This window comes from Primulina tabacum, chromosome 15 (genome assembly GCF_025594145.1).
Source record: "Primulina tabacum isolate GXHZ01 chromosome 15, ASM2559414v2, whole genome shotgun sequence".
Taxonomy (NCBI): Eukaryota; Viridiplantae; Streptophyta; class Magnoliopsida; order Lamiales; family Gesneriaceae; genus Primulina; species Primulina tabacum.
In genome coordinates, this window is record NC_134564.1 from 29,360,193 (window position 1) to 29,380,562 (window position 20,370).

Genomic DNA, 20,370 nt, shown 5'->3' on the forward strand with positions numbered 1-20,370 from the left:
GTGAGAGTAAGATTTGTTTCCTTATTATATATGTTGATGATTTATTATTTGCAACCAATGATAAGGATTTGTTATATGACGTGAAATAATTCCTCTCTAAAAACTTTGATACGAAAGATATGGACAATGCATCTCATTTCGTTGGTATTAAGATACATAGAGACAGAATTCGATGTATTCTAGGTCTATATCAAGAAATCTATATCAACAAAGGTTTAGAGAGAAATCGGATGAAAGATTCTTCTTCAAATATAGTTCTCATTGTGAAAGATGATAAGTTCAATTTGAGTCAATGCCCAAAGAATTATCTAGAACTGGAAAAAATGAAAAACATTCATTATGTTTCTGCATTAGGAAGCTTGATGTATGCCAGGTTTGTACTATGCATGACACTTGCATTTATTGTTGGAATGTTAGGATGATATCAGAGTAATCTAGGTTTAGACCAGTGGAAATCTGCAAAGAAAGTGATGAGGTACCTTCAAGCGACCAAATATTATATGTTTATGTTCAAACGACCTAAGAATTTGGAAGTAATTAACTACTCTTATTCAAACTACGTTGGCTGCATTGATTCACAAAAATCCACTACATGATATATTTTCATGCTAGCTGGTGGAGCTGTATCTTGGAGAAGTGCAAATCAGACGTTGATTGATACTTCCACTATGAAAGCTGAGTTCATAGTTTGTTTTGAGACAACCTCACATGTTTGTATTGAGTACTTATTTTTGGACCTTAGCCATCAGATTGATAAACACGTATGGACATCAGATATTTAATTCCATGCCTCCATCAACTGGTTTTGACCTACATGTAAGGGTCCTTGTTGGGACTGGTGGTAATGTGGATATGAATGATGCATGCTTTATTATCTCATATATATATTATGACAAAAACATAGAAAAATCTCCCGAAAATCTCTCCATTGTTTCATTCTTGTTTATTTTTTCTTCAGCTGATCGAAACTCAGATTGGGAAAATCTAGTGATGTTATTATTCGGATCACATCAATTTGTTTTAGGTGTAAGATCGGCTTGAAATTCGAGCATTCCTACTCTTAAACATTTGTTAGTTTGATTTTATTTATGTGTCACTCGGGTAATTTGATCTTCTGTTATTCGTTCTCAAATGTTTATCTCGATAATATTTTGATATTTTCTTTTTTTTTTCCTTTAGATTTTTATTTATGATGGTTTTGAATTCTAACCAATCTCAAGCTTGATTATGTTATTCGGTCTCAAGTTCGAATCGGAAAAAAAAAATCTACTTTTCTAGTTAATATTTATACAAATTCAAATTTGCACAAATTAACTTCAATATAGGTTTCTTTGAATGGAGAGAGGCAAGGTATAGGAGGGGTCCTTTTGTACACTTTTCTTTGAAAGGTAAATAACTTTAAAATGGTGAACAAGTCAACCATTTTTTTTAAAAAAAGAAATTAAAAATAACTAGGTAATCTATCTTTCAAAAAAAAAAAAAAATTGATCGGTTTATCATTTTAAATTTATTTATCTTTCAAATTGTGAACTTGAGCTCCAACTCTAATTTTTGGTATATAGCCTCAAGTCATTATATTAAATAAAGGATAACCCTCAAGTCTTTTTGTGCAAATACTCACAATGCTTCAGTTACTTTTTGTGCTAGGATGGATGCCAATCAAGCTGCTCATGTGTAAAGGATTGCATGACCACGTAGATATGGACATCTCTTTTGATTAATGAAATCTCTTTAACTTCCAAAAAAATTATATTTTTGGTGGAATAAAATATTTGAGTAAATGAAAAGGTAGATAATATTTTGAGAATTTTCTTTTCACAAAAATTCATGTATGATGATCTCACGGAGCAATTTTATGAGCCGGATATTCTATTTGTGTCACCTATGAAAAAGTATTATTTTTATGTCAAAAAGTTATTTTTTATTGTAAATATAAACGGAATTGACTCGTGTCATAAATAAAGATCAATAAGATCGGCTCATAAGAATTTTTTAGGGTTAAATTTGTAGCAGTTGGATTGAACATATGTTTTGTGTTTGATACAAAAATGGTACTATTTTAATGCAAAACACGTACCAAAATAAATTGATGTATTCGAGATGAACTTATCTCGGTACTTGAGCTAGATTCATATTTTAAAATTATTTTAAGTATAATTAAATGATAATTATCTCAATTTTTAATAATTTTATGTTCCAATACTTATTTTATGTGAAACATATCATTTTAAAAAATAAATCAAATTTTGTAGGTTTTTTATTTAGAAAGGACTTGGGTGATGAATTGAGTATATTAAAATGCGTTACAATTATTATTAAAATTGCATAATTTAATATAAAATGTATTTAAAATTCAGTTTAATTTTATAAATCTAGAACTTGAAATCCATCTCAAATTCATTTATGAAAGCAGAATTCTCTTATATTTAAAAATATATATTTATTCATCATGTGGTCGTGTTGTTCCGCCTCTCAATTCATTATGTTTCTTGCATTTTCTGGAAGACTCCCAATAGGAACACCATACAATATTATAAACCTGTCAATCCCATATACATATCATCCCCTGTTTCGTCTTATTTTATTCAGATATAGCATTTGAGGACCCTTTTGTAGACGAAGGTATGCCAGATATTGTTCATTGTCTCAAGTAGGTTGTATAAAATATCTGGGAATTGTATATAGAATTGAGTAATCCTCTCCATTGAGCTAGCTTTTGAGTTTGAGTTAGATCCAAGTCTCAATCTTTAAGATATATGTATCATCTACAACAAAACTTTCTGTTCTTAATGCATTTTCTGTCAAAATAAGCAAAAAAGTTTATAGACATTTGCACGATACACTTGAGCATCATTTATGTTGGACTTGTGCAAAAAACTGCATTTATTTGATGGGTAATGTTGCACAAGTCCTTTCACTGAATCCTGCAAACTGGAAATAGTTGGTTCATTTACTTATTCCTTTTGCAACTGGGAAATAGAATGGGAGTTGTAGTGCATCGTTTTCTGTTCAATAATTTGAATTCGTTGACTTATTGCAACTTCGAGGTTCAAGATCCATATATTTCTTCTACCTTGAAGTTGAAAGCGTATGAACGTAGAAAAATAATTATTAGGAATCCATGTCGTCTCAATGAAAGAGACACTACAGGTATGCCATCTTTCTTTGTTTTTCATTGCTATAATGGCATATCATTCGTGGTGAACTCTATTTTAATTTTCTGATTTTACATTGAGAAAACAAAGGAACTTGAATTGTTTTTCTTCCATATCTCAGCACAAACACTCATATCTGTATGATAGATTTGTTAGAGCAGCTGTCCAGCGAGCCAACTTGTGGTTTGAGTTTGATTGATTCTTGTGTAAAAACAATCTTTATTTAATACTATTTTATAGTTTTATCCAGCGGTGACGATTACTTTATTTGTATACTCATGCAAGCTGCATAGATAAAGTTTTTGAATATATAATAGATATCATGAGGTATGTCTCGCAACGTAAGATCGTGAAATTCACTAGGAAGTGTACTGTATATTCTAAACAGGTTCCTAGTCGAATTAGTAATAAGGATGAGACTAGCATATGTGATATAAATATCATGTTTCATTGGTAAGAGCATGGAGATGTTGATTCATACATATGAGTGATCATTTGATAATGCACTGAACAATCTTCTATCGGACTTTTCAAATTGTTATCACTTATCGAGTGGGATAGTACTCGGTTATGGTTGTACACTATTAGTCATTTGACTCGAGAAAACGACATGTAATGCACTGTAGTCGGGGATTCACCGCTCGTCTACGGGTGAAGATATCATATGCGATCTGATGAGTTAATAGTGCAATGAATCTCTGACCATAGTAAGATATGTGCATTCCAGAAATGTGTTTCTTTATTTGTATACATCATGTCACTGTTATTACTCAAAGATATATCAGATTGCAGTCATAGATGGCAACTGATTCCGCGAAAAAATTTATCCTTTTCCTCTACATTTGCTTGGTGATAAATGTCCAATTAAATCAATGGTTTGACTTATATCTTATAATTTTATAGAAAATAAAATTATATATATCCACTCACCTTATTTTATATAATTAGGCACAATTCAAAATTAATGTTTCTAAAATATACCCCTTTGGCACGATGGTAAATGTTGTGTTTGCCGAATGATTGGGTTCTGTTAACTTTTTGCCTGTACAGTGAAAAAATGTGAGGAACAAATGCATGGAAGACCAAAAAAAAAATTGGAGTAAAACACACTTAGTCCAATCCAATAATTGAGATTGGGCGTCAGCGATGTTAACGCCTATGGATGTAAATGAACCAAACCGTTTGCGAGCTATTCGAAGTTCGTTTGAGTTTAGTTTGTTAATCATATCAAACCAAGCCCAATCTCGATTTTGAGCTCGAAAATTTAATCAAACCAAGCTCAAGCCTAAGGATATTCGGCTCATGAGCTCGCAAACATGTTCGATAATAGGCTCGCGAGCTCGAGCTCGAGCTCGGCTCGTTTAGGTGGCTCACAAACAATATTTTGAAATGTTCAATAATATACTGATTTATGTTTTTTTAGCTCTTATTTGTGTCGTTTTGGTTATTTATGAATGAATTTACATTTTTATGTCTGATTTAAAATTATTTTATAGATATATTTAATTTTTAACAAGCTCGATTCAAACTCAAACTCAAACTCGAGCTCAATTATATGCTTATCGAGCTCGAAAACGATACGAGCTCAAGCCAGGCTTGTTAAACATGCTAAACGAGCTATTAATGAATCAAGCTCGAGCCTGGCTTGATTAACATGTTAAACGAGCTTTTAACGAGTCGAGCTCGAGCTTTTCTCGAGCTAAGTAATTTCAATACAAACCGAGCTCGAGCCTGATAATAGAAGATCGAATCGAGCTCGAGCTCGAACTCGAGCCTCAAACAATCTTAAACAAACCAAGCTCAAGCCTGATACTGTTTGGTTTGATTTGAATCGTTTACATCCCTATTAACGCCAGAGATATGAACAGATCAATCCAACTCGAACAATATTCTACTCGTATCTGAAATAATTGAATTCGATAACATTTCTAAAATTTTTTATGAGTTAAATTCAAGTCCAATTTGTTTTTTCCGATGTTTGAATCGAATTTTTCGAATATTTATTTTCATATTTTTAAATATTTTTATTATAATGAAGAGCTATATATCAGCTCGACTTCTATATTCAAGCGTCAAATATTCAATTTCAAATTTCAGCCTTATTTGGTTCCTGTAATTTTCTAAAATACTTATTTCAACAAATTATTAATACATCATATTACAATATATATATATATACATATATCTATATATATTATTAATAATTCATATATTTTTTTATTATATCAAATAATAAATATTTTAGTTCATAATCTTTGTCCCGAGTTAATGGCATTATTTAACTAGTCTATCTAATTTTTCAGTACAGAATTTCCAGCCAATCAGAAATAGACATTGCTTATTCTGACAGCAATGGACTGCAGCTGATCACATTAGTTTTTGAAATGTGATGTGACATACTATTCGTTTTTTTATATCTTTTTTTCCAATTTCCATTGCTTTTAAACTTTCCAGTTATAAATATTTTAACTTTTACTATTATTACATTCTTACCCAACTCAGGGAATTTATTCGAATAAGTGGAATAGGTGATCGTATAATCAAATTTTCATGAATTTGATTTTTTATATTAATATTTTTTTTTGAACAAACTTGCATAAAATTTGTCTAGTATTATTTATCTGATTGACATAATATGCATATTATTATTTTAAACACTAGAGTTTACACAGAATTCATCATATAAAAATATATCCAAAAAAATAACAATAAAGAAATAGAAGAGTATTGTCTCTCTTACTTTATATTAAATGTTCATAGATTATTTAGGGGTTATATTCGTCGCATAAATTGGTTGATTTTTTTTAAATAATCGATTTTTATGGAGTTGATAGATTTCTATTGAATTTTGCAGAATCTCATATTTTTCTAAATATTTTCATAGAATATTGCAGATTTATTTTGCAAGAATTTTATTGAATTTGTAAACTTTTTCATAGAAATTTATAGATTTTGTAATTTGTGATTATGATTTTTTTTAGTGTTTTTAAACTAAAAAATGAACATGACTAATTTTTATTTATTTAAAACAATTTTATCTATTAATATAAATAATTTTCATTTATTGATTTAAATTACGAAAGATGATAAATAAGTCAGTACTAAATTTATAGCAATTAAACTACAATTATTCAAGTCAACTCAACGTATTTATTTAATTAATTAATTTTTAAAAAAACGTAGAAATAATTTTTAATATTAATAAATAATCAAATGTAAAATAATTTAATTCGTTTTGAGTAATTTTTGTATTAAAATATATATCAATTTTGTTTTTGACAATAAAACTAACAAAAAAATAAATAAGACAATTATTTAGCACTTGAAAATAAATAACGAGTATGTTAAAATATTTACAATAGTGTAACTTTATAAAATTTTAATATATTTAATTATTATAATTATCTTTATATATGTGTGTGTTCATAAATTTTTTAAAATATATTAATACAACAATCAATCAAACACACATTATAAAAGTTAATAAACTTTTTATTCACTATCATATATGATACTTAAGGGAAATTTAGTGTCCGATTCCAGTAAGTGTCATTAGTTCAGACGCATGTTTCGAATTTGTCCTGAGCCTGAAATCACGAAGAAGACCGTTAGAAGGGGGCCGAGAGGCTGTCCCGACGTATCTCCTCCGACGCTCAAATCAGAGACTGAAGATATAAGGGGGAGAAGCTAAGGATGCTGCTGAAAAATAATATATTGAATCCCCCAATTAAACACTTAAACCTGGTATTTATAGGAGAATACATGGGCCTTTGATGGGCCTTGTCTTTCATTTGACTAGGGATTGTCAAGAGGTAGCGGGACCCATCCATGAGATATCAATATATACGCGTTTTGAGTTATAATCAAATCTAAAATGCAAATTAATTAAAATTTTGTAAAATTTTAAACATTAAATGTTATATAATAATTACTAAAAATTAAATTTTTTGATTAAAAACAATTATTATTATTTTCAATTTATGAGCCAATAAATATAATGAAAAATAAAAATTTGACATAAAAATGATATTTTTTCATGATATCAGATCGCAGATCCGTTTTATAAGAGTTTTGTATTATTTAAAAAAATTATTTTTTTATTTGACAGAAATGTGATTATTAATTTAACTTTCAAACAATATACATGAATATATATACATACAAAATTATGCAATTTTAAATTACAAAAGATGCTTCAAATCCAACACTGTACTATTTCCAGAGGGAAAACAGGAGAGACTTCTTGTTTTCTTGCTCCAACAATATTTTATATTAAATTTTATTAAAATAATAAAATATAGTAAATTATTATTTAATTTATTATTACTTAATTATTCGATGATTACCTGTGACAATTAATTGCAATTTTTAAATGAACGTGGGGTCCAACTGGAACTGCCTGGCTGTTTATTGATGATATAGTAATGTATTAGTTTTATAATGTAAATTACATTATTCAGATTCAACAATTTTATAATTGTGGGAATTTTTACTCTTTGTTTTTTTTTTTTTTTACTATTTTTGAATGGGCAAAATTGTGCCTTTTTTGAACTTAAAAGAAACTGTAGGTATTTCATGAGACGATCTTATGAATATCTTGTAAGATGGTTTCACATATTTTTATATGAGAGATAAGTCAATTCTACTCATATTTACAATAATTAGTATTATTTTTTAGCATAAAAATAATATATTTTCATGTATGTCCTAAATTAGAGATTTGTATCACAAAATTGATTTGTGAGAGCTCAAATAGGAGATCCGTATCACAAAATCGACTCGTGAGACCGTCTCACAAAATTTTTTGTTAAAGAAGTATTGTTTAGGTCGTTTTTCATTTTTAAAATGAAAGGTATTTAAATTCTTTATCGTAAAATAAGTTAAATTGTATGAAAAGTTTGTGATGCTTTAGACTTTTAAGAATTACATGGTGGGCCTAATATAAATATAATTTTTTTTTTTTTACTAAAGCTGAATATGTGAGTTAGAGATTAACAGTAAGATATTTTAATAATTAATCTTACAACTCGGTGCTTAAATTATTAAACGAATAAATCAAGAGATTTATAGTATATTTTATTTTTAATTGATGGGTTTCATTTCAATTTGATTTAACGTTTAAAAAAATTTTAAAAAGTTCATTTTTTAATAATGTTCAAAGTTTTGAACTAAAATGTTTCCAAGTTGAACCAAACCTGGCACCAAACATCTAGTTTTATCTAATTTTCACAATTCTCTGACTCTATTATCAATAATTTCATTGTATACTTCGAATTTATCGATTATTTTTGCACGTGTAACGTGCATATTTTGATATTTAGTTATGTAAAATATTGTATAATGATATTGTATTTTTAGAAAGTCACAACAAATTAGCACTCTCATCAATAATCTCTTAAAGTAAAATAATAATAATAATATCATATATTATTGTAATTTATAAAATACTTTACAAAACTAATTGTTATTCGTAAATGATCGAAAATGATTCCACACGTGCATTGAGCTCCACGAGCCAGAATCTGCCAATAAATTTTTTTTTTGTTAGAAGAATGTTTTAGATGAAATGTGTTTAAAAGAATTGAGTTGTAATTTTACTGTTAGCTATGATTAATAGTAAATTACTAAACACTTGGATTAGCATAAAATCTAGGGAAAAATTTGCGTGAGACGATCTAATCGGTCGTATTTTGTGAGACATATATATTATTTGGGTCATCCATGAAAACATATTACTTTTTATGCTAAAATTATTAATTTTTATTATGAATATCGGTAAGATTGACCCGTCTCACTGATAAAGATTTGTGAGGCCGTCTCACAAGAGACCTACTCTGAAACCTATTAGGAAAGAGATAGTTTAAATACAATAATTAATTATGTTAGACGAGCGATCAAAACATCCTTTTTATGTTGTTGTAATGTATAATTGACAACAACTATAATTTTTGATAAAACGAGTTCTATTCTACACATTATCAAAAAATGATCTCTATTATCAAATTTATGATTGTTAGTTGTCTCACATCGGTTGCATAAAATACATGAGAGTTGTATATATGGACTTGGACAATCCTCCCCACTCGAGCTACCTTTTGGGGTTGAGTTAAATCCAAATTCCAATCTTAACATGGTATTAAAGCCCAGATTCTACCGTTATGTATTGTAATACCCATAGTTGAGCCATCTGTTCTGTCTATATTTGGGTCAATTGTAAATTTCATGCTCCAAATGTTCATTTATGGATATGAGGGGGTGTTATTTCTCCCACATTGATTGGATAAAATATCTGAGAGTTGTATAAATAGATAAATTCTTTTTTTAATTTTTGTAAATAAATTAAATTCAAGTTCTAATCGTAACAATAAATTAGAGATGAAATCCATGGAATTTGAGAAAAGAGGAATTATACATATTTGATCCAATCGTCCTCCAAAGATATTTTGTAATGGGTACTTTCTGTCTCCCATTATAGGATATTAAAAATATATATTTTAAAAAGAAAGAAAGTAATAAAGAAAGTAATAAATAGAAAAATGGGTTTTAAATTTAAAAATTTGATCACAAGAAAAATAGAAATAGAACCCACCAAATAATTCTTTGTACTACCCCACACCTCTACCCCCATGGAAATCAGTGAGTCAACACAAGCTAATAAGCAACAACCCACCGCCGCCACCTCCTCCACCCCATCCTCCCACCACCTCCTTTCTCCGCCGCACCTTATCCACCGACTTCATGGACGCCCCACGCCACCTTACCTCGGTTCCTTCTCCGCCCTCACTGCACCAGGTGCTGCTCTGCTTGGAGCTAATTCCACTGCCCCATCAACTCCCGTGGCGGCGGCTGCGGCATCATCCAGTCATTCCCAGTCGACGCAGCCGGTGGACGCCTCCTTAGCCATCGCCACCAGATCCGAAACCCTAATCGACAACCCAGCATCCAAGAAATCAACCCACCAAGTACAACAGCGGCAGCAGCAGGTACAACCGGCAGAACAAGGAACTCAACCTCCAGCTAAGAAACCGACCAAAGACCGCCACACTAAAGTCGACGGACGCGGCCGGCGCATCCGCATGCCGGCGGCTTGTGCTGCTCGGGTTTTTCAGTTGACGAGAGAATTGGGCCACAAATCGGACGGTGAAACGATTGAGTGGCTCCTTCAGCAGGCGGAACCGGCCATCTTGGCCGCCACCGGCACTGGGACAATCCCGGCGAATTTTTCTACGCTTAACATCTCTCTCAGAAGCAGCGGCTCCACCCTCTCGGCTCCTCCGTCAAAATCCATGCCGCATTCCTTTCATAGCGCGCTGGGGTTAGCTCATCACCCTTACGAAGAGAATTTTTCACAGATGTTAGGATTCCAACACCAACAGCAGAGCTCCCATCTCTTACAAGCAGCTCAAAATTCGGAATCTGTAGCCGGCGAAGGCGGCGGCGGAGGTCAGCTAGCAACGGAGAATTACTTGCAGAAGAGATACAGGGAAGATTTATTCAAAGATGGAGCCATTGATTCACATGGCGAAGGCCCCAGCTCGCCTCCACACAAACAATTCAAATCGAAAAACAGTTCACAAGTAATTCACCCACAAAAAACCCAAGAATCGGCGGTGGCTACCGGTCCGGGAAGTATAATTAGACGCGGTAACATGATACCCACCTCCGCCATGTGGGCTGTAACACCTTCCCCAAGCAGCGGCACCACTGGCAACACATTCTGGATGCTCCCCGTCACAGCATCGGCCGGCGGTGGCGACAGTTCTCGAAACCCAACGTCCTCTTCCCCGACGGCGTCGGGAGCCCCACCGGAGACTACCCAGATCTGGCCTTTCACCACCGCACACGGCGGTGGAAACGCCCTGCAAACCCCGCTGCATTTCATGCCGAGGTATAATAATTATTCAGGTAATCTCGAATTTCAAAGCGGCCAATCGAGTCCACTGCAATTAGGATCGATGCTTCAGCCATCTCAGCATCTTGGATTAGGGGTCTCCGCGGAATCAAATCGAGGAATGTTAGCTGCATTAAACTCATATTCAAGAAACAACTTGAACATGAATTCTGAAAATCTTGAGCGGCAGAATCAGACTCAAACCACAGATAGCGGAGACGATGAACAGACCAGTTCTCAATGATAATTACATACAATCAAGGTTGGTAATTTCATAAAAAGTTACTGATTAATTATTTCATTTCACGAATTAATCTGGAACTGAATTTTGTTTCCAGTATCAGATTCGAGGTATTCGGTGAGTGAGTCGATTTTAGAAAGGAACAAGAAAAAGAAGAGTGGAAAGGTATCCAATCTTTGATATTTGTATTTGTTGTGTGAAAATGTAATTTTTTTTTGGATTAATTAATAATTGTGTAATTTGTGTTGAAGATTTTGAAACCTATGTTGTCAGGTTTCTTTTAGGAGTGATCCTGTATAGGAGGAGTTTCTGCTTATTGCTTGCTTGTCAAATTTTGATATATTTTAAAAATTAATTAGATTTTTTTTTTTCAGGATGAGGAGGATGAGTAGATGTTTTGTGAGACGATTTCACGAATTTTTATATTTGAGACGGGTCAATCCTATCGATATTCACAATAAAAAGTAATATTCTTAACATAAATCGGTAATATTTGAGAGAGTGAACAATTTTTACTTCAATATTTTCCTGTGTGACCCTGAGGTAATATTTGAGGATATTTATTTATAATTACATTATTGGTGAAATGTTGGTGGACTGAAAAAGTTAGTAAAAGCCTTGATTTATATAATAATAATAATAATAAAACATAATAATGTATTGTAATTTTAAGAGGTATTATTTACAGGTAATTATGTGCATGTATTGGGTGCATACAATTTTTTTTTTTTAATAAAAAATTGTGTATTATTTGGTGGTGTATGGTTTGGGTTATATTAGAATCAATCAGTAATTTTTATATGATTTTTTAATAATTAATTGAATAAATTTTGGATTTTTTATAAAAAAATTTATAACTTTGAATTATAGATTTTTTAATTGTTTTTATAGATATTCAGATGTGATGAATTTTTATTTTTTTAATATTTGTAAATGCTTTATAATAATTTTTTTGATATATATGACCATTATGTTGTAATTATATCATGATAACATGAGTAATTATTAGTTATTAACTATGGTAATAAATAGTGTTGAAATATTACATTATTTCGTCCAACTTTATTCATAAAAAAAATGTTTTGTATTCCATAATTTTCACGTTTTCCTTTATATTTCTGCAAATCCACTGAAAAAATTTAATTTATTAATATTTATTTTTATTTATTGGATCATCTTTTAAAAAAATAAATATTGGACCACTTTGATTTGTGACTTGGTTACATTTGGACGGTTTGAATTACACAAGTTATTAGCCTGTCTTTTCACAATCCGCAACCAAACATAATAATTAAATTTTTTTTCCTAAAAAAATAATTTTTTTTCTTTTTAAACAAGAATTTAAATCTAGAGAAATTCAACATAATTTTTATTGAAAAAATGTGATAAAAATCAGCATATTACATAAAAATGTAGAAAACATAAATTATAAAATCCATAATAATATATTTATAATTCAACACTGGCATTAACAAATTAAATAAATCTAAATCATTCCCAAAAAATAAAAAAAGTAGGAGCAATACATAGATTTAAATTTATTTTAAAAATTCGTAGCCAAATAAAGTTGGTAATTAATTACTAATTAGCATGTGTGGATGAGACCCACATTGAATTGTGTTTTAAAGTCTTAACTACATTTTATTTTCTCTCTCATCAATTAGTTTTCACTTTTTCTTTGATTAAATTAAGATAAAACTTGTCAAATTAAGTAGGAATATCTCAATAAAGTGAGTGGGCCATTTTCCAACTATTGAAAGTTTACTAAACTTATCACATCACCTTTCATTATAATGACATTTTGTTCATTGGTAAAAATTTACTGTGAGACGGTCTCACAGGTCGTATTTTGTGAAACAGATCTCTCATTTGGATCATTCATGAAAAAATATTACTTTTTATACTAAGATTATTATTTATTATTGTGAATATGGGTAGGGATGATCCGTCACACAGATAAAGATTCGTGAGATTTCTCACAAGAAACTTATTCTTGATCGTTTGTATGTCAAAATTTAGGGAGACGATCTCATATATTAATTTTGTAATATAGGATCATAATAAATAATCAAAAATATTAATTTTTACTTTAGATATTGATTGGTTCGATCCATCTTATAAATCAGTAAAATCGTCTCATTAGAGACTTATTGAAGATGTGATTTTAATTCAAATTATGTTTTATTTCGATATGGATCAGTATATAAAATAATTGACAAAAATAAAAAAAGTTATTTATCTAAATCCTTAAGGATCCTCGTTCTTTATTATCAAACAAAATTTAAATTTAATATTTGTAAATATTAAAGTTCTCTTTCTCAGTAATTTTGTTATTAATTTTTAATATTCCACATATCGAGTTTTTCATAAAAATACACTTTCAATTGTAATTTTTAAATCACGTAAATCAATCATTTTTTTATTGAAACAGAAAACCAAGAATAATATATTTCTGGATTACAAAAAAACCACAATTATATTTGGCTAGCTGTGTTGGTCGGCACATTTGAATTTCCCCAAAGAGTATACAAGACCAGTTCTTATCTCTATGTACATACATATAATACAAATATGGAGGAGGATCTGCTTTCATTGTATCTCCAGGCCATTTCACCGATCAGAAAGAAACAGCAGAACTTCACAAAGAATCCTGAACCTTAATGGAAATCTTCAACAAGAAGCAAACGAGACGAGCCACGTGGAATAGGCGAATGTAACCTGATCATTGGAGTGTTTACTGATCGTGCATTTTCTGCGTAAGATGCTCGATAGGGATGAGAGACAACACTTTCAACCTATAGTACAAAGATTGATCAATTTTTAGGAACCAAATACTGCTTCTTGTTCGAAACAACTAGAAACACAGGAGGAATCAAATGGTGGTAGCAAGAAAACAGAGACACTCCAATACATGTTTCATATTGGCTCTACAGGAAATTGCATAGTGGCATATAAGATTTAGATGCATTTTCACCCAAAAGGCAATTTTTTTCCCAGTTTCAACTTTGCCATTCGGCTTATCGCCTAATATTGATGCTCGCTCTTTAGGAATCGTCACAGAGGAAGGGACAGCCTTAGAAGGGGTACCATAAGATCAATGTTCAAATTGTTTCTGCATTGATATCATATGCTGAATTAAGATGGATACACTTAACGCTAGTCATCACAACGGAAGGAACATGGGCTTTCATATGATCAATTTTCATAATGCGTCTGCTTTCACATCATAGGCTCAATTAAGATGCATACACTTAATACTAGTACGTGGATGAAAACCGGAATTTGACCAAAGATGTCCGTTTCTAAAGGAGTCGAAAATGTTAAATGTCCTGCAATTGCTCCACAATAAACTGTAAGTTCAGCTTACAAGAATCAGATACTCTACCAATGAAACCGTTAATCTTGTGAGCTCTCCTGTTGGACTTATGGCTTAACACGCTCACTGCTCACTTTGAAGTTTGAAAAGACGTTGTCTACATATTTTAAGCGAGTTCATAAGGTATCAGGACAAAAGCTCTACCACCAGGAAGCAAGAATAATTGCCTCCCATCGACAAATCAAATCTCCAACTTTAATCCCCATGTTTTTAAAATGATAACTCTTTTGCCCCTTTTGATGGAAAAAATTTAAACCAATCAGCCCCCTTGTATAAATTCCTTATAGCAACAAGGTTGTTTCCCATTATGATTTACCAAACGATGCCAACGTCAAAGTTGTCATTTCACTCTCCAACGAACTTGTATAAGATTTGCTTGCAGTTTAACCCCAAGAAATACAATTTCTTGCAAATTTTAATACTCATCATAAACCGAATGAAAAGCAGGTTGTTGATGTTTGAAACAGATAAGAGTAAAGCGGATAACTTACGACAAGTAATCAGCAGAAACAAATATCGGAACCCTTCCCAATCCTGCGCCTTTCCATTTCTTTCTTTGAGAAGTAATGACTTTGTCTGCTTCCGAGCCTGTGGCAGTCAAAACAAACTAGACAAAGAGTACATAATTACCACACGACTGTCAAGAGATAAAAGGTAACAATAACACCAAGTAATATAACATCATGCTACCAAATACCGGAGACTGGCGGCATATGAAACAGACATTTTTCTTTATATTCATTCTAAGATAAATCTCACAATGACTTGATTCATTAAAAGTTCCTCAGTTCATCCTCATTATGTACCTCGAAGAATGGATAGTGAAATTGCAGTGGATCTACCATCTACATTAGAGCAATACCACACTAGGTTCGGAGGTCATCAGATTGAGCAGGCTAGAATATTATTTGATTATTATTCCAAATTAGTGAACTCAAATTGAACTCAAATATATTTGAATCTATTTTCAATTGGAATTTGAACAATTCGATCGATAGCTAATGGGTTTTTTCTAATAATATTTAAATATTAAAATTAAACGAGCTCACAAGCATGAATCATTATTTGGGAACTCAAAATTAAAATCCGATAATTGAATTTGAAACAAACAAATCGAACACAAATTCTAATTTTAAGTTGACCAGAATACAAGTCATAAATATTTCATTTTTTGAGTTTCGAGCTATCTAATAAAATTTTAGCTTGAACTCAACTATGAAAAAGTAAGTCTATTTAACTCGATTCAATTTGTCTGCACATCTACACCAGGCTGGTTGACCAAGAAATACCAAACTGATCAGGAAAACTGCAGACAAAATTAAGAATTATCGAACTTCCAATCATTTATTCTCAAAAACCTAAAACGTTTCCCCATTTGCGTAAATTCACCAGTCTCTGAACTTGCCAGCGTAAAAGGCAATTCTCCCAAAATACATACAAATTTAGTGACTAGAATTGAATTCGAAACATGGTGTGAAGAAATTCTATTCTTCTGAAGCAATCAGAATAGTTCAATTCCAGAAACATTTTTTTACAAATATGCTAAGATAGAAATAGCTTATTAACAACTGCATAAAAGTTTCACCAAAACAGGACAAACAGAGAGGAATCGGCACTTACTAATGGATAGAGTATCGCCATAACGCCATAGCTCACAAGGGGAGAGTAAAAGAATACTGCCAGGACACACGGGCTTCCTGAATATTCAGTCCCAATATTATATCATATAAATAAAATATTAAAGTGGCTATGAAGTATTTTATATTTCTTGTCACCTATTCTTGCTTATGGTTAACATAAATCAAATAATAAATACCAAGCTGATGAAATTGGACAAATGAGTCCAAAAGGTCCAAGTGAAGCACATAAAATTGTAAAAACTAAAGGTCTAAATTGACAAAAGATTATTTACCAAAACCGGTGAAAAATGGCCAGTTGGATTCAAAGAAGTCCAGCCGTTTGTCCAAACTCAAAGCGGAATAATTCCATTTATACCTAAACACAATGATGTTGGTGAACAAAGTTTCAGCCTATACAGAATTCAATAATATAAAAGAAAATATAGCATGGAACATGACCACTCACTCAAAACAATAATACGCATACATCCAAGAAAGGAGCAGAAAATTAAGGGCCTTTCCAATGTACGGGACAAATCCAGAAACATATACCTTCAAATATAAGATTATAATCATCTACTCCAGTAGAAGTTCGAATTAACAGAAGATGATATGAAAATGGAACTTTACTTGTAGGAAGAAGAAACTCAACAGCAGTATTGAATAGATCTGTTCGGCTATCCCAATCATTACACTGAGGACAAGAAATTGCATCAGTTGAAGAATGGACAAACATATTTAGATCCTGAAGATATTATAGAAGTTCTGTTCACAAATGTAATTTTTCACGGGTTAAAACAAAAAATTGAAACATACCCCTCAATATCAGTTGCTTTATCACTGTCAGTTTTGGTCAACCCATCACGTGTGTCCTTCTGGCCAGATGACCTAGAACCAGAAGTTTGGCACTTCTCAATAGCGAAAAAACCGTACTTCGCAATGTCATTATACCTGGATCACAACATAACAGGAATTAGTGAGCAAACTACTAAGCACTCTTTAGAAACATGAGGTAAATACCATTTAGTTAAAAAAAAAATCGTTTAGAAGAACATATGACCGTTTTGGCATCTTGGCGGCGTGCCTCGAAGTTCATGGACATATTATCAGTTAAAGCTTTTTGTAATAGTCAAAAGTAAAGAAACCACAAAATTTCCATAAGATCCAAGCAATCTCGTTGCCCCCGCTAAAATCTATTGAGCTGCCACTCCATACACAGTTTCGCTCCGATCGCCCTTGTCCTAATTCTTTTGTTCGCCCCTAGTCCTAAGGAGTTGTGCAAATTATTAGGCCCTTCACCTCGGTTTCAGCAAAGATAGTATCGGTTAAGCACCCTGGAAAAGCTTCACCGCGTGCAGTGCGTGATCTTGAAGGAGAGGAAACTATTATACCGTGTTTCTAAGTCTCGCAAAACTATGAGCAAACTGGTTATTTAATAACAGCAAGCTTCTCTCCTTTATTTGAATCCCCGCCTATGACGTAGTTTAAACCAAATACATGATTAGACCGTTGATGTTAAGTCCTGTTTCAACTTTCAAGCTATATATCAATAAGGCATCCCAACATGGAAAGCAGCGCAAAAAATAATATGTGGTAGATGATAAAAGTTTACATATAGCAAGTAACAAGGATTCATTGAATAAAATAAAAGGTCAGGACATCGAAACGGACAATTGAATAAAAATATGGGTTGTAGACTACTTTCAATGATATTCTATTTGGTCCATAATCATAGGGCAGGGTAGCAAGAACAGCCAAATATTATTAAAACAGTGGAATCTAAGTGTTAAGTGGCACATCATCGACCATAAGCCAGAAAAGATGAGTTTGGTCATACACTTGGTCTGACCTTCCACAGATATTTTTTAAGAAACTTTGAGATTTATTTCCCAATTTTTTCAATAGTTTTTCAAGTAAAGAACTTTATTGGAAAGAGAACTTGATATCATAGAACATGCCAACTTCGGTTATAAACAGTAATATTGCTACAAAATTTTATGGCTGCCAACTGTTAGTGTGTGGCGTGTGATCTTAAACCATGACAAAGAGACAAAAAAAGAACATATAGAAGGAAAAAATACGATCACGAAATAAATGAATACCAGATGGTGCTAAGAATAAAGCTGAACATGTACATAGGATAGAACCAGAATACCTGCAAAAATTGTCACATCAACTCACATAATAAATATTTAGAGCATATCAGACAAACTCTTCTTGCACTTGAGAGAGAGGATAGAGAGAGAAATATATTCTCATGTGAAAAATTGAAAAATATAAATGTTTCTTCCATATTTTCCATTAGTTAAACAAAATGAACATATTCCCCTCAAAAACAACAACAGAAAATTGGACAAACTACTAAAAAATCAACCCAGCTGAAAATAAGACCTCAAAATTGTAGATTAAAGACAGAAATTAGTTAGACCCACACCTATTGTAAAATAAACAACAGAAGAGAGATTTGCTCAAAAAGGTCTCTTAGCATCACGTTTGCAGTATCAGGTGGTGAGACATGTTAATTATATTGTAGACATGCAAATATGGAAGCATATTGGTTTACACACTAAGCTCACGTCCAGTCTATTCTCTTTTGGAGCTTAGCTGTTAATATCCAACATTCAAGATGCAGCTATTATCTAGTTCATAAACAACACAAAGAGTACATTTTCTTTGTCAGATGAACGAAGCACGAGAAATTTTTTTTACAACAAGAAGAAAACAAAAGTCGGGAGTTTAAGGCCGTTGATGGATCCTGCTCATGAATTCATGGCTATGCAATATCAGAGGACAATGAAAATCACATGAAACATGAAAAATGACAGGTGTATGTTACAAATTTTCCCTTGCAACACTTAAAATAGACCGTGTATCAACTGAGATAATGTAAAAATGCAGCACTCACATAGAAAAGTTGGATCAGTCCAAGTCGTAAGTAGGAATAGAATCTGAAAATATCCCAACACGGTTCTTCCAAGTAAATACGTGGACATCCATCAGGCAATAACCATTCAATAGTCGGAATGACAACCGATTTTAAAACAAATATACTGCAAGATTTTAAAATTCACAAAATCAGCCATTAAACCGTAAAATGGTACTTTGACATATAAACAATTATGAAAGAAAGACTCAACATCTAAATCGTAAGGCATGATCAACGAAGTAAGGGTCACTCAAAATGGTTAAAAGATATTCAAGAAACATCATTAGAAAAGCGTTGATAATTACAATGCACACTTGTTTTCAAAACAGTGGTGGCCAGAAATAAGGCCACAGTGAAGTGATTCAATCTCTCAAGTCTCAAGTGAAACAAATCAAACTAAACTGTAAATTTTATCCACAAGTTTCACAATCCACACCCAGTACATACAAAATCAACCATCTCGAATTCCAAGGCCGCCCCCCTTCCCATTGGCAAAAACTGAAACACAAACCATATGGGGCGTGAAAGATACCTTCCCAAGAAAATTAAACCATTCAAGAGGAAACACTGCCCAGTCCGGATGGCAAGTTCTTTAGACCTTCAAATAAAAAACCCAACAAACAAAAAGATGTGTAACATTGTTGATATAAACTTTTGCAGTCAAATTGCGGACAAACTGGGTCTTTTTCTCGGCACCTGAGACAGTAGATGATGACCCGATGAAGACAGCAAGCTTCCCTGAAACCCTCCAGCCACAGTAATGAGGCCTGCTTTAATTTTGGCGTGATGCCCATCAAATATCTAGTCTCGCATCCATGAAAAGAAAATAAAGGAATATTATTTGCCTTCCAGACTCGAGAACCTTTCGGCCTTCCCCAGCTCAGTATTCGTAGCTGATTGAATTGTGAGATTGCGTGATCTTTTGTGTTTGATCAGCTTCACAATGATAGAGGACAGTTTGTATACGTTGCTGGTGCCCATCCGACATAGAAAAGATAGGGCTTTTTTTTTTAAAAAAAATATTAATTAAAAAATTATTTAGTAAAAATATTGTAAAAATGGTAGGTTTGTAAATACAGCTAAATCCGTAAAAATTTATAGCGAATTCTAAATTTTTTTAAGAAATTAAAGAAAAAGAGACTGTCACGGACTTTCCTTTTAA

The 20,370-nt window shown here is 32.1% G+C and overlaps 2 protein-coding genes across 3 annotated transcripts; one reads left to right on the forward strand and one right to left on the reverse strand.

The window, feature by feature from the left end:
• The first annotated feature begins 9,717 nt into the window (after positions 1-9,717).
• LOC142527197 (transcription factor TCP8-like) lies at positions 9,718-11,641 on the forward strand. The gene is made up of 2 exons (XM_075631934.1): positions 9,718-11,308; positions 11,385-11,641. The coding sequence occupies exon 1, from the start codon at positions 9,782-9,784 to the stop codon at positions 11,288-11,290; it is 1,509 nt and encodes a 502-aa protein (XP_075488049.1). The 5' UTR covers positions 9,718-9,781; the 3' UTR covers positions 11,291-11,308; positions 11,385-11,641.
• Positions 11,642-13,690: 2,049 nt separating this feature from the next.
• Positions 13,691-20,185, reverse strand: LOC142526877 (protein EI24 homolog). Of its 2 annotated transcripts, none has more exons than XM_075631524.1 (11): positions 19,905-20,183; positions 19,741-19,806; positions 19,188-19,332; positions 18,385-18,437; positions 17,099-17,233; positions 16,913-16,976; positions 16,749-16,834; positions 16,576-16,658; positions 16,284-16,360; positions 15,155-15,270; positions 13,691-14,082 (listed from the first exon to the last, which is right to left on the reverse strand). In XM_075631524.1, the coding sequence occupies exons 1-11, from the start codon at positions 20,000-20,002 to the stop codon at positions 14,022-14,024; spliced, it is 984 nt and encodes a 327-aa protein (XP_075487639.1). In that variant the 5' UTR covers positions 20,003-20,183; the 3' UTR covers positions 13,691-14,021. The 2 variants fall into 2 exon arrangements, with proteins under 2 accessions (XP_075487639.1, XP_075487640.1); XM_075631525.1 differs by lacking the exon at positions 13,691-14,082 and adding an exon at positions 14,104-14,399 and having other exon boundaries at positions 19,905-20,185.
• Positions 20,186-20,370: the final 185 nt, after the last annotated feature.